This window comes from Thermobia domestica, chromosome 5, assembly GCF_964235325.1.
Source record: "Thermobia domestica chromosome 5, izTheDome1.hap1.1, whole genome shotgun sequence".
NCBI lineage: Eukaryota > Metazoa > Arthropoda > Insecta > Zygentoma > Lepismatidae > Thermobia > Thermobia domestica.
In genome coordinates this window covers 27,867,656-27,882,236 of record NC_137458.1, presented here as the reverse complement: position 1 = coordinate 27,882,236, position 14,581 = coordinate 27,867,656, and the positions used below count along the sequence as shown (strand labels likewise).

The 14,581-nt window shown below is 34.6% G+C and overlaps 1 protein-coding gene across 5 annotated transcripts in view; it reads right to left on the bottom strand.

The window, feature by feature from the left end:
- The window catches only part of LOC145685812 (uncharacterized), a 37,540-nt gene extending 23,561 nt beyond the window's left edge, over positions 1-13,979 (bottom strand). For 2 of the 5 annotated variants that reach the window (XM_081758377.1, XM_081758382.1), the window contains exons 1-2: positions 13,730-13,979; positions 3,071-3,617 (exon numbers count right to left, since the gene is read on the bottom strand). In XM_081758377.1, the coding sequence (XP_081614503.1) occupies positions 3,071-3,543 (473 nt within the window). In that variant the 5' untranslated portion in view covers positions 3,544-3,617; positions 13,730-13,979. Of the gene's footprint in view, positions 1-3,070; positions 3,618-11,114; positions 11,388-11,486; positions 11,568-13,729 lie in introns of those variants that run through there. The other 3 variants (XM_081758378.1, XM_081758379.1, XM_081758380.1) reach the window with 3 other exon arrangements.
- Between the last annotated feature and the right edge of the window lie 602 nt (positions 13,980-14,581).

Below are 14,581 nucleotides of genomic sequence, written 5' to 3'. Positions count from 1 at the left end.
GTTGCCATCCATGGAAATTGGAGTATGTCCAAAATTTGAATTACTCAAAAATCTAGCTTAAGGCAGCGACTAGAAAAATGAACTCAACGGTAGTTGATAACTTATCATGTGGTCTTGGTATTTGTTAACTACTTTTTAAATAATGTTTGTATTTATTTTGTAATAAATCAAATAAGTTATTCATTATCTATTATTGTGGTAAGTTACATTTCATTATCTCTTTTCACTTAGAAAAACGGGCAACATTAAAATTGTTAGCTTTTGAAAAATATTTTGTGGTCAACACCCTTAAAGCTGGACGAAACTTGCGGGGCTGGTCCCGTAGGGAGCAAGCGAGAAGTGACGGCGGGTATAAACAAAAATGAATATGCTTTGGAAACTACAGTAGCTACTCATAACTTGAAATCACTAACCTCTCTAGTAAAACCGGAAAAGTTAAAAATTACTACCATTTCCGGTTTGGATATTAACTGAGAAAATACGTAACTCAATATGAACAAACTTGTTCAGGAGATATACACCTGACGCTGTTACTTGGTTTCACGCATAGCCTATTACATTATTGTCTTCTGTAGTTTGTCTTAGGTAAGCGTAACTCTAACTTAGATTCTCAGTATATCACAAAATTTTGGTCGTTAACCCAGCATTTCGAGGTAATTGGATATATACTGAAGTTAAACCTATAAGACTTAGCTGCAGTCTAAAACTTTAGAAACAACGGCAAAAGAAAAAAAAATACATCCTGATTATATGTAATCTAGCTAAATCCTATCGAGCGGGGTATTTCTTACAATGTACATTTTATAGTACGATCTGTGGGCTTTTTTTTTTTTTTTTTTTTTTTACCTTCATCAGAAAGGAAATTTACTATAATTTACTATACTTTAATGCTTGCTACTATATCACCTCTTACTATATCCAGTATATATTTCCCTTACATAATCATTGCCTTCCTAACTAACGTGTGCAAAAGAATCTGTATTGAAACTACGATCATTCAATTCTTTTGTTGAGATTCTTTTTAATTTTCACTGTACTATCCCACTTCTTAAGTACCATTTGTCATATTTGTGAGCGAGATCCTTGGTTCAATCCCAGAGAAAAAGCATGTATTTGTATACAAGCTTGATTCTGATATCTATTCGGTCTATCAAAACAAAACTTGCTACACACATTTCTTATCCCCTGTAGTATATTTCGAGATATATTTGATTTGTGTGTTTTACCCGGAGCCACTCCAAGTAGTTTAAAGTTGATGGGAGGGATTTGTGGAGGGAATTTTCTCGACATTCTCCCAATTTTCCCCGTTCAAGTACATTATGGGCTCCAATATATAGAACCTCTGGAAAGCTTGTTTCATGCAGAAGAAAATAAAAATATAAACTATGACTCCAATGAACAGTGTTGATGCAATAGGTATTTCACTACGAGTCTACGATTTTCTTTATACTAATAGGGTTTATGAGCCCCAGGGCATTACTCCGTTGTTCTTGGCACCCAATTCTTTGTGCATGAACATGCTTATCGAATGGACTAGGTTTGATTTGGATGTCCGGATGACAGGTGCATGTTTGTTCCTTGTAAGATCGGGAGTTAGAATCTTAGAATATCTCTAGCTAAGCAACCATACTCTCATCTAAGAATACATACTTTCCACTATGAAAAAAAGAAGAAACACGAAAAACGCTAAAAAAAAAAATATTTAAAATTGCACATTTAGGAGGGCTAATTTCCAGAATTATCGGGGAAAGACTGCTACTTATCAATAAAAACAAAGAAATAAATCTAAAGTTATAACTTAATATTTCGTTACATAACAGGTATTGCTCTCTATACCTAAGTAAAATGAAGTATCGAACAATCTATTCGTTTGAAAACATCGAAAGAGAATCGTTAATTATTCATAATTTTCTTCTCTTAGTAATGTTATCAAATCCCATCGATTATAAATGAATTTTAATCCTCTTAGATTCTCTTACCTTGAGCAAATTAGCTGTCAACATTTATTTGTAGAATGGTTAAGTATAATATCCCATATTTAAGAACCTAGGCTAAGGGAGACGAAACGCATGACAATAGTGGAATGAAAACAGTGAAAAGGACGTGAGATTTCCAAGAAACGCAAGGAAACTATCGTGATTTGGGAGAGAACCAGTAGCCCCAATGCCAGAAGCGATCGCTCTTCCAGTGAGTAACCTTGACCCCGTAACATGGTTAGTGTTCAAAGAACACACGAAAGCGTTCTTCAAGAGAACATATTATTTTGTCTGGAAATGTCATACAAAAGTAGGAAGAAAAAACCTTTTATCTATAAGCTTTGCCCGTGGTAGAAGTGGATATGATAAGACACTCCATCTTAAGATATAATTTTCTGAGATGTGAACTTATACCGAAGAAAATTAATGAAGCCATATAATAAAATAAGCTACTTGCAAATGAGTAAAAGCTGAATTTCTGTTTAGTCTATTAAGAGTTTGTTCGTGATGTGCCATACATCAATATTAGAGCAATCACAATATGTAAAAGGGTCCCGTAACGTTAACAAACTCTTTTTTTTTAAAAAAAAAACTTGATATTTCGTTTGTGTGATTCGTATTTGGCATTCTTAATTACTAAGTTGTTTTGTATATAAAATGATATTGCAGTTTCAGAGCCGATAAATAAACACTAAAATATGATTTTTATATTATGAAAATATTTTGAGTGAGAGGGGAAAGATATAAATAATTTGACCAGACACTGTTCCCTACACAAAGAAACACATTACCGGATACTGACATTACTTAAAAGCGTGTCAGTATTCAATCCTAACACTCAAGGCCCAGTGTAACGAGGACGTTTATAGCAATTTACGGTTACCGTTCCGATCCGATACTTATTAAAGTACCAAACTGTCTCACCTCTTACAACGCTACGCATTATGTTACATTCTTTGTGTGTTCAAATGTTGGTTATTCCCATAACACAGTTTAAGGTGAAGGAAAAAAATATTTAACGAAGTATTGCAAGTGTTGAAAAGAAATATTTATACAAAACATACCCCAAATAAAATAAAAGCATTTAAACGTACCTCAGGGTTTGCGCATTGCTAACAACTTCTCGATTATTATTTTGTTGAACATCCTCTCCGTCTTCGTTCTTGTCTCCAATAGTGGGACACATGTCACTCACTGACCCTTTGATGTTTCTAAGACCGGATGATCTTGGCCTGACCTTACTGGGAAAACGTTTGGCCTTTACAAGCACACCTATTGGTAAACGCTCCACCAAACATAATGCTTTCGAAGTTAGTTTCCAATCTGATATTGATTCATCCTCATTCTTTTCTAAATCGATATTCACTACTTTCGTTGCAATTTCTCTTTCCTTGTATTCCAAAGCTATAGCAAGAGGATCCTTATGATCATTAATGTTAGCAGTACATAGTTTATAATTACACTCTTCAAATGACTCGTTTTCATTTTTCATTTCAACTTTAATAGGAGCATTTTCTGTTTTCATTTCAATTTTATTACAACCAAAGTTCAAATAATGTAAAGACATTTCGATCACACAAAACTGTAAATCTTCGAAATTTGAAACCTTCAGCAGTTGATGTTCAAAAGAAACCAATAGAGCTGAAATCAATAAGAAAAATATTCATTTTAACAAAATTTATGAGAGGGCCACAAGAAGACAACGATAATTGCCACTACAGGTGAAATCGAGATACTGGATGGAATGGTTTTGGATCAGAATATGGACGTAAAAAGTAATGAAAGCAGCACTTTAAAAATTCGAAATTTTGCATAACTCATACTAAAATATCGATATACTTAAATACCGAAAGTACAGAATCATTCAGAAATATCCAACAACTGAACAATATCAGATTTTCTACAACCTTCTCTCTTCTCAAAGAGCAAGCTATTTTTTCTTCTACTTACATACAAGATAGTATAGTAACCCACTAAATTTAGGATTTTATGTGAAATTAATTCATAATTAGCTTAAATTTTCAGGAATAGTTCCTCTTTACATGCAGAACGAATCCTGAAAAGTCCTCTAATTTTCCATGTCGGCTTCATTCCAAAATGGCGGATTCAAGATGGCCGCCAAGAACTTTTGCCTTGTATGATATTTTTCCACGAATTATAACATTAAAGGATAACTCATTTATTATTAGTTTAAAAAAATCAACTTTCTAAGGAAAGCTCGTACAAACGCAGCTCTGACAAATTTATCTTCGCAAAGAGACAAAAGTGTATATGTATGTATGCGTCTTTGTGACGTAGAAAATCCTTTCGCTTCTACAAATATGGTTATAAAATTTACTTCCTCTGCATTTTTAACCACAGTGCTTCATAGCATTTTTTAACTATTACGGTATCCATTGTGTTGTGTTGGTGGCTGGGAGCACCTTGGTAAGAAGGCACTGGCAACAGTGCATTCACTCGACAAGATGATGTAGTACGTACAACTTCGGAAATTACTTAGTGCCACGTATCACGAAATTTGTGAATAAAAAAAATTATTAATAAGTTAAAATAAGAAAATTATATCTAAAGGGAAATGTCTTAAAAAAGAGAAGATATTTGGAACGATGCAACCTGGTGAGAAGAGGATGGAACAAACTTTCTCATACAGATAAGTCAGAACTTAAAGGGGTTTTCTCACTAAGAAAATGCTTACGTGAACGTGAATCGCGAGTTCCATAGGGCCTTAGTTAAATATAAAATCGTACGATTAGAATACAAATAATTACTACAAGTGTTTAACGATGTCTAATTGAATTATATATATATATAAATTTCTAGATATACATGATATCTTCTTGTTTCTTTGATTTCCTGTATGCATGAAAATGAAGCGTTTTAAGTAAACTAGTTACTCCAAGTTCCGTTCATAAGTGTAATTAAATACGTAGTGTTAACTTTGTAAATAGTGCTTAACATTGTGCGCTTACACTTGGTTACACCAGCACACTCTGGTCTCCGAATTCTGGATTAAGTAGGTTGGTAGTGACAGGTTAACTTTGTGAGTGTCACTAGGTGTATCTGTGCGCGGGTCCGGTATGCAATACAGACGTTACTATTGCATGGTGGATCCGAGCGGGGTGTAGCTGGCGAACCCGCAAAGAAAACAATAGTGCAATGGTATTATGACGGTAATGTTCCTAACCACTGAAGTCAAACTAGGTACCGGAACAGAAGCACTGTATTATCACTCACCCACCCGCCTACATTTTAATAGTAAAGTAGCGGAATGCATCAGTGTGCAGTAACTAAAATACCGCCACAAAATCTAAGTTAAACACATTTCAATTATGAAAAAAAAAAAACTATATATTCTACAAGAATTACTACTTCAATGTATACCATAAAATGACCAATAAAACAATTCCCTGTATGTACGTATTAAATTCTTTTATGTCGAGGGGCATTTTTGCGCTGTTAAGTTTTAGCTGCACTTTTCATTTGGATACATTGATAAATCAAGAAAAATGTTATTAAATGTTTCTTGTAGGGCTTTTCTACAGCTTATACACGAAAAATATTGGCCAGTTATTTAACATCACTATCGCTGTCATCGAAACCGTAAGAGGAAAGAGCTGAATTCTTAAAGGTCTCTTATAACCACGAGGTACAAGACTTGTAACACTGAATGTCTGCCTTTTGCATCGGTATGATTCGTCATAGTCCATTCTTGATGTTATTTTGCAGTCACAAGATATTAGTTCTAGAAGTTTCTTCTGAAGCTGCGAGAAGGGTTGAAGACACTGAGTTCAATCTACCATCATGAGACATTCCCATTCAGTAGGATTAACGTTGTTCCCTAGCCACTGCTGGACATGAAGATAAATCCGAAGTGAATGTTGTGACGCTGATGCACTTTCTGGATCAGACATGAGTTGGTTTTGAGTTTAACGCCCATTTCAGCAGCGAGGCTACGTGAGACGGGACCTTTTGATTACCGTGGAAACCGAACCACATGAGCTCGCACCGCGAATCTAACCTGGGTCTCCCAAGCACATGCTTTAGAAATGTTTCTCCAATTTCAATTACCTTTGAGGGATCAGGTTGAGGAATGTTGAATTCTGAAATAAAAAACGCAATTCGTCATTTTGCTTCATCAACTTGAAAGCTGTAGATTCCCGTTTCTGTATTTAGCGGACGTAGTGTCACATCCAGTGGCTGTGTGCAGGAAGAGAAAGATGTCCTTCATCGGCCCAAACTATTTGTGTTTTGGTTATGTCATAGTTGAGTAAGTTTTGAAGAGGTACAATAATATTCCAAAATACCTCGTGCGATTAGAATTGTAAGCACATTTGTATTAGTACCTATTACTGCAAGTGATTTGACTTTCATTTATTGCAGTTGAACAGATTAGTGTATTTGCATCCTGATCCGATTGCATCACAATTATTCTTTCAGACTGGAAATAGCCCATCATCATTGAATTGGCCTTGATTTGTTCTAGGAATTTCGCAAATGAATAGCTTGTTTAGTCTTTGCCACTATGTTTTCGTCACAGGCAATAGTTACAAACATTTTTGACATCACCCTTCTTTGCCTTTCCACAATTTTAGTTGACAAAGCGCAGGTATATCCATCATAAACCACTCCCTCACATGGAGAGAAACGTCTCTGCACAAATCTAACATATTTCGGGCATATATCTCATTCTAAGCCAATGCGTGCCGAATAAATCCTCTCCCTACAATGGACGAGTAGGTTGATGGAGCCTTAACCCGTGGCTGAACTGATTCAATAATAGCTGCTAAAGCTGATTTTGCATTCTTCCTCAAGGAAACATCATCAAAGAGCGACGGTGGTTGAGCAGCTAGTTCATATTTGAGATAACCTCGTAAATTTTCATTTGACTTTAGCACAGCAGTAATCCTGATAAACAACTGATGCTGATATAATACTACACTTTCATTTCTGATCATCAATGCATTGCTCGTGACAGATATTTTCATAGCTCTGTTTTTCCTCTGAAGTTTACCTTTTTCAAAGGGATCTTCTGCAATAGAGGATAGTAGTTTTTCAGCAACTTCTTTTGCACTGTCACAATTCGTTTTATCATCAGCAACCAACCCGGTAGCTATAATTGTCAGTAACTGCTTAGGACAATTGTTGAAAAGACTGTGAAGCGTAGCCAATAGGATAGCTTTGTCAGATCAGAGTCATCTTGTGGCTGTCTAATTGGCCGATATTCAGCGTTTTCAGGATGCAGAACGTTTTCCACAAGTCCTCCAAAACTTCTGATACTTTCCTGTTTAAGAGCATGAGGAAACCCATCTTGATAAAGTAGAATCACCCACTTTTCGATCTTGTGTTACTCCCCCACCTACTTTCATGGATTTCATCAGACACTGTTCTATTATTATGTCGGGCGATCTCCACTCAATACTTTATCTTTTCTTCAAATTGTAAAATTTTATGAATTCAGCGTTGTCCATATATTCATTCAACTCTTCCACTTACTGTACATATAAATGGGCACATTTGATTTAAGAATGTGAACCTGCTGGGTGAAAATAAGGCATCATTGATCTAATACAATACAAATGTAGTTCCTCTAATTCGATCTCCAATCGAATCTCTATCTCGATCTGCTTAAATGTAGAGAAGGATAAGTTAGACCTGTTCCATATACCGTAATCACAATCTAGCAGTTATCGAGAAGTCTCCATTTTCTACAGCCTTTTCAATAATGTCTAGTAGTTGTTTGATGTTGATGTTCCTTTGAAGATCTTCAATAGTTTTTGTATTTGTAGCCATGAGATCATGAAAAGTGTCTCAAATAACGTTTTTGCTTTCTTCATTAAACTCTTTTAGAGAATGTACAGGAAGTATCACACAGAATAATGAATATCAGAAAATGAACCCTTAGTGCTTTCGAATAAGCATGACAATTCGACATTTTTCCCAACTGTATTATTCGAATACAACCCCCCCTCGCCCTCCAAACAAACAAACACACACAGACACAGCTCTTCGATTTTACTGCCTGTCATTAGGTGCCCAATAGTGACTAGGTAAGACATTACCAAGTGAAACACACCAAACTAAACAACAATTTTTTGGCAGGTTATTCCCTGGCTCGTGCACTATAAGTATTAAAATACACTACAATTTATCGCCCAAGTTTCACTTCAGTATAAAATCATAATTGTGCACTGCTTACAACCAATGTTATAAGAAATTAAAATAAATTTTTGCTTATTGTTCAGTCACAGTTTGTTCAAACTTGCAATTTTCACTGGAATATACACGAAACATTCACAGATGATATTCCTACATTGCAGGCCCACAGAGTGCTTCGAAACCACCTAAAATTTTGATTATCGCGGAGCGCTTCTTGAACAACTACATAATGGCGCCTGTTTCACTAGAATTGATAGATACACGTAAACTGACGTAACTGCAAAGTGGGTGGGAAGAGGTTGTAATATTTATAGAATTTACTTACTTTATGTTGTTTAGGAAGCCACTTCAATAAGAATTGTCATTTGGAAAGTAACGTAGAAACATTCACAGTTATCTATCACGTACCTAATTGTACACAAAAAGTTCAACTTTGAGGTCACCATGACCATTTTACTAAGAATCAAATAAGTCAGCCATTTTTCTCCCGAGTTTCATTTTCCAACCTCTCGTGTAAAAACAAAAATACGAAGAACTTTCAGATCACTTCTCACGAATCGAAAATTGTTTCAAAGTTATAAGTCTAAACAGATTAATATTAAGTTGTAAACCAGAAAAGAAATTCGCATTTTCACCTTAAATATCAATCTATACTCGTCTTACACCTAATAGATACAATTCTTTCATTCAATAAATCTAGGTTTAAATCACAAAAGTCATTCTTGTAAAGTACACAAGGTTTTACGAAATCGAATAGTAATGTTTTTTAACTGAGATATGAATGAAAACATCTCTTGGCACGTACAGAGCTTGGCGGCCATCTTTGATCCGCCATTTTGGATGGAAGCGGAGATTGAAAATTAGGAAACTTCTCACGATTTGTTCAACACATCTCTAGGAGCTAATTCTGCAAATTTCAGCTAATTATGAATTTGTTTCATATCCACCCCATTTCTGGCATAAATTTGCTGGGCTATAGGCCTATATTTTCTTTCATCAATATCATTATAATTGTCTTTTACATTATTACATTTTATCGAGGTAGGTTTTTGATTTGTTTTTTCTCTTTTCCTTTAAATAAATTTACCAATACTCAACGTACGATCAGTGTTGTATGAGTACAGAAAACGCCAAAACTAAAATATGTTCTACTATATTTAGTAATATAGTAGAAGATATTTTAGTTATATTTGTTAAATGAAACACGACAGCAATGCAATGCAAATTTTCCACTTCAAAATGGATAACATTTTCAAGACGTACTGTAATATTTTGTAGAGATTTGCTTGTTCTAGGACACAGAAAAAGTTCATTTTTTCGCTGCGGTATAGTTTTCGAGCACATCTTGGAAGATTTAGAGGTAAAATTGAATACTTTGCATAGGAAGGCATAAAAGGATATATTTTTAGGAACAAATTTCAGTATGCGCCAAAATTTAATACAGCTGTATTTTAGGTTTAGAAACGTAGGGGTACTACCGTAATCATTACAAGTACTTTGCGGCGGATAAACTAAGTAAATGCCTATGAAAAACGGCTAAATTAGATGCTACTTTCCACCAACGGTGTATTTCTGTACAGTGTACAGAAGCTGTATTCTATCTTTAGAAGTGTAGCGTTACTAGTATGAAACCATTCCAAGTACTATAGAAACATATATTTAACCCACTTCTTTTTACTAACTGTTCTTACGCTTATAACCATCTACACTGACATGCCTGCTCCCTTTTCGCGTAGCCCTGCTTGATTCGTTTAGATACAATTTGCGCTTTTTAGTTGCCGTTTAGCACAGGTTGGCGATTTTCTACACGGTAGTTGTTATGTTATAAATCCAGAAGCTGCAGTTATACGCAAATCGTAAAATAATGTTAATTTTTCAACTATCACTATTGGTGGCCCCATTGAATATTATCTAGGCCTAGTGACATATTTTCATGTTGGCAATCGCTAATCCTTCAGGGGACAATAAGAAGGAAATTGGTGGAACAATTTTATGTTTTCAACAATTATTTCAAGTAGTGCGCCTAAAGTAAACGTACACGATTTTCTGTACCTTACAAACAAACCATCTTATATTATCTTTCTCGTTTTAAAATATTGCTTTAAGTCAGGCCTGACTTCGGGTTAAGTTTAGAGTTACCCCTCCGTTTTTTATAAAAATTAGGGAAATTTACAGGAGAAATGGGGTAAGAAATGATGATTTGGTGTTCTTATGTGATGTTTAAGTGTCAAAGTTCGCCAGTAAAATTATGCTTTATACGAAAAAAGATATGTAGAAGTGGGTACTATTTGCAAGACGCGGAAGATTTTGATGACTGAACAGCATGGTAGTCGTATAGGATGAAGAATCGGTGCGTTGAATATATTTCCGCATTGAGTTTTACAGAATTATATAAGAATAATAAAGAAAATCTATTAGATTTTCATGAGAAGCATGGATTATTGAATTTAAATGATACTTGAAGCTTATATAAGAACCTGTTCCAGTCACTGTTCTAGTCTAACTAAAGTCTTACCACGTAACGTAACCCAACCTAAATTAACCAAACCTACCTTAAACTAACCTAATCTAACATAACCTAGCTAACCTCACATAACCTAGCCTAACCTAACAATTTTTGGACAATGTTTAGCAGAAAGAATTCAGCTATTTTTTCTAACAAATATTAGGTTAGTTTAGGTTACTTTATGTTAGATTATATTAGTAAGGATTCAGCACAATATCAAAAAAAAAAAAAAAAAAAAAAACTACAATTTCGCCTGTTTCTAGTTTAGGTTAGGTTAGAGTTGGTTAATTTATGTTAGGTCTAAGTACTTGCATTTTCCACTTCTGCTGTAAATTTTGTATTTAAAAATACTTCTGACTCCGTCTGCCATACATTTACCCAATTTTTAATGTTTCAACTGCATTTTTGTAGATTGGAAACTGGAGGGGCAACTCTAAACTTAAGCCGTGTCTTCTACTACTTTATATCATAGTCACCAGATAATCTTCTAAAGTTTCTTTTTCTATGGCACTGAATGGCTCCTCCCGGGGTACAAATTTCCCCCGGACGATTCTTCCGATCGGACTGAAGTACGGTTACAGGTGCTTCCGCAATATTTCTTTCAATCTCAATCAGAAATCTTCGCAACTCATCACTGCTACAACTAATTCTCGAAAGAAAAACTACCACTGAATACAAAACATACTGAGACTACTCTCATATAAAGACGTGTTTGAAACCAAAATTTTTGTTCTCCTTCCTACTTGCACGAAGTTAGGAATCTTAAATTATACCCTGGATTTCATAGATCGTAATTTCATTACTAGATGAAGCGAAAAACCTCATTACTGTTATGTAGATGTTCTTACCTGATAGCGATGTGTATCACGTCTTAGAACAAAAATGTCGAGAAAATATATCTGATAATGTCATAGTGATGGGCAGTGGGAATATTCCCGGTGGGAAGGAATTTAAAAATGGGAATATTCCCGTTTTTTTTCCCTGACCTATAAATTCCCCGGAAGGAATTTATTTCCATTTCTTTATTTTATCTTCCAAATTATAAGAACCATATGACTTATTACTTTATTTTAATATATTATGATTTAATTCTAGGTTTTAAACAATTTGGAAGGAAAAAAATTTAAAATTCTTTGACTCTGCTTTATATAACAAATAATATATTTTTTTTGGTCCATTTTGATCCAATTTTGATCCTAGCAAAAAGTAGGATCATTTACGGAAGAAATGAGTTGATAGTGATGTTCAAGTAGTCAAGAAAGTATCGAACACATTTTTTTTAGGGCAGTAGAAGATTTATACAAACCGTAAAGATAAGTGGAAGTGATTTATGTGAGAAAAGAAAGTGAATTGGTGGTAACGAAGATAGAAAACAACGTGTTATGCGGGGTTCTAATCCGCCTTCATTCGCTAAGCTCGCTCTGCAATGCCGTCTGAATTTAATGTTGGTATCGTAATTTAACGTATGAAACTATAAAACAAACGCATCGGAATAGAATATCGCAAAATAGTAGGTGCAAAAGCTGGCCCCCAATGCTAAAGAACAGCCAAAATTAGCAAAGTACTAATTTACAAATGATGAGAAGGAACCATTTTGTAAAGTAATTTAGAATTATGTAGAAATACAGATGAAGTACTGTTAATAAACCCTGAACCACCTTTAGTAATAGACGTTGGTCTCTCTCCTCTCTCTGACTCGAATTTCAAGAGGTACTTGGACTTCTTTTACATGTGAATTAGCTTATGGAATTTCGAGAAATAGGTAGAATGATAGGACGTGTATGGCAATGTTACGTGCTAAAATATAAAGACAAGTAAGTATCTTGCAAATTTTGTGAACATAAATACCTATGCGCAAATGGTGATAAATTGGTGAGACATGTATCTGCTAGCATTTACCCAATCTAATTAGTTTATAACATTTATAAATTTAATGCGTTTATAATATCAGTAATACAGTCAAGTTGAGCAAATCCACTCACATATAAATTTAAACTGTTTCTATATAATTTTTTCACACATATTTAATTGATAGAACATATTGTAAATAAATATATATTTATGCGTACTTTCTAAATACAATAAAGTGTTAATAAAGTAACATTGTACCGTTCAGAATATACATTTTAAAGAATCCTCTGTGGACAACAGTAACAATATGCTGTGATATAAAAATTAATTCAACTTTGAAATCATAATATAGTAATAGAATGCAATTTTCTTTCTGATTGAACATAAATTCCCGGATAAATTCCCATTTTTGGTAATCTTCCAGGGAATATTCCCGAAAAATATCTTGCCGGGAATTTACCCATCACTATAATGTCATATCTATAAATTTGGGAAAAGGAATTTAGCCGACCATCTTTTTCCTGCAGCGGTAGTTCACACGTATCAATAGTTTTGGTCAAATTTTGAATACTGTACAACAAAACTACCAGCAAGAAATTACTTGCTTGTGATTTTTGAAGTTTGGGAGTGATTGACTGTAGGAAAGAGGGGACCGCAGAAGGAAACTTTTCCACGTTATGCACTTACTAGTCTGATCTCAGGACTCACATTCGAGCACTAGATTCGCACTGCCTGAATCACATACACGGTTTTCTTGCCGTTTGGTGGTCACTTAGCACAAATTGGTTTGTTTTTAATTGTATGTTTTTTTCTCTATACAAACCATGAAAGAATTTATCTTGTAAACAAGTCTTCGTGCAATTTTACTATACGCACCCATAGTATATGTAATAATAGGAACATGCTAGAAGCCCCGTAGAGATCGGTTGGGTTCTCTTCTCCACATAAAATGGGTAAATTTAAGACTTGCATAAATTTTCTGTACACTTCAGAATCTGTGGATTCCTACAGTAAAACTTCACCCTATTATCTCTGGTGGATCTCGTGATATATATCTATGCTATGTTCGGATTTTGTGATGAGAGCGATAAATTCTGGAGGACAATCACGTTTCAGCCTCGCATCGTGTAACATAGAGATAATTAGTGATGGGGTAGGAACGAGTTAGCTTACGGTTAGGGAAGTTTTGACCCATTTTAAACCTAATAGTTTCTTTTTGTTTGTTTCTGAGTGATTATACCTGCAGAAGCGGTCCTTGTAAAGTTGCTTATTGGGAATTTAAAATTTTATGAACTCACGTTGGTATATTCTCTTCTATAAAAACAATAACTGTTGAAAAAAATAAGTGCTCAGAGATACATCATATAGCTCACAGATGTAAAATTGTTTCATCTATGCTTCATAAAAATATTTTGAAATTAAAACTATATTCTCCACGCGCTAGCGGTTTCCATAACTGCCCTCACTACCAGTGATGCCAATTGCTTCAGAGCCGTTTTCCCTTCACACGTTTTAGAATTTCCCTTTTCCGGACAAAATTTCCCTTCATCCAAACCGTTCAAGTACTGTATTTAGTAAACGTATTTTTAATCGTTTTTGATTCCACCCCCTCACCCCAATCTTATAACCACATTCAAGCAGATACCTGACAGCCTTCCTTTGAGCTTATGCAGAATTTCAACTTGATTCGTTGTTTACCTATCTAATGCGTCGCGATAGAGGAGGGGAAAGGATATAGAAAGGTGTAGGTCAGGACCTTTGTTAAAGGTGCAATCTCTCCATTTGCCTGGTGTGACTGAGAAAAAATCCTATAAATACCTTGGTCACGACGGACAACCTAAATAAATCAAAAAAAATATAAAATAAAATATTATGTAAATTTAATTTTTATTCATGATAGATTTTAATATTAATGTAACCTAAGGTACAAGGAAAATATTAAGTATATATTTGTTATGTACTTACTTAAGAACAGCACTCCAATATTTATTGAAACGAATATGAACAGTTACAAAGAAAACTCTAGCTGCTGCTGTCTTTGGCTGTACACGAGGAATGTTCGTAAGCACAATACAAACTAAATCAAAGTTTA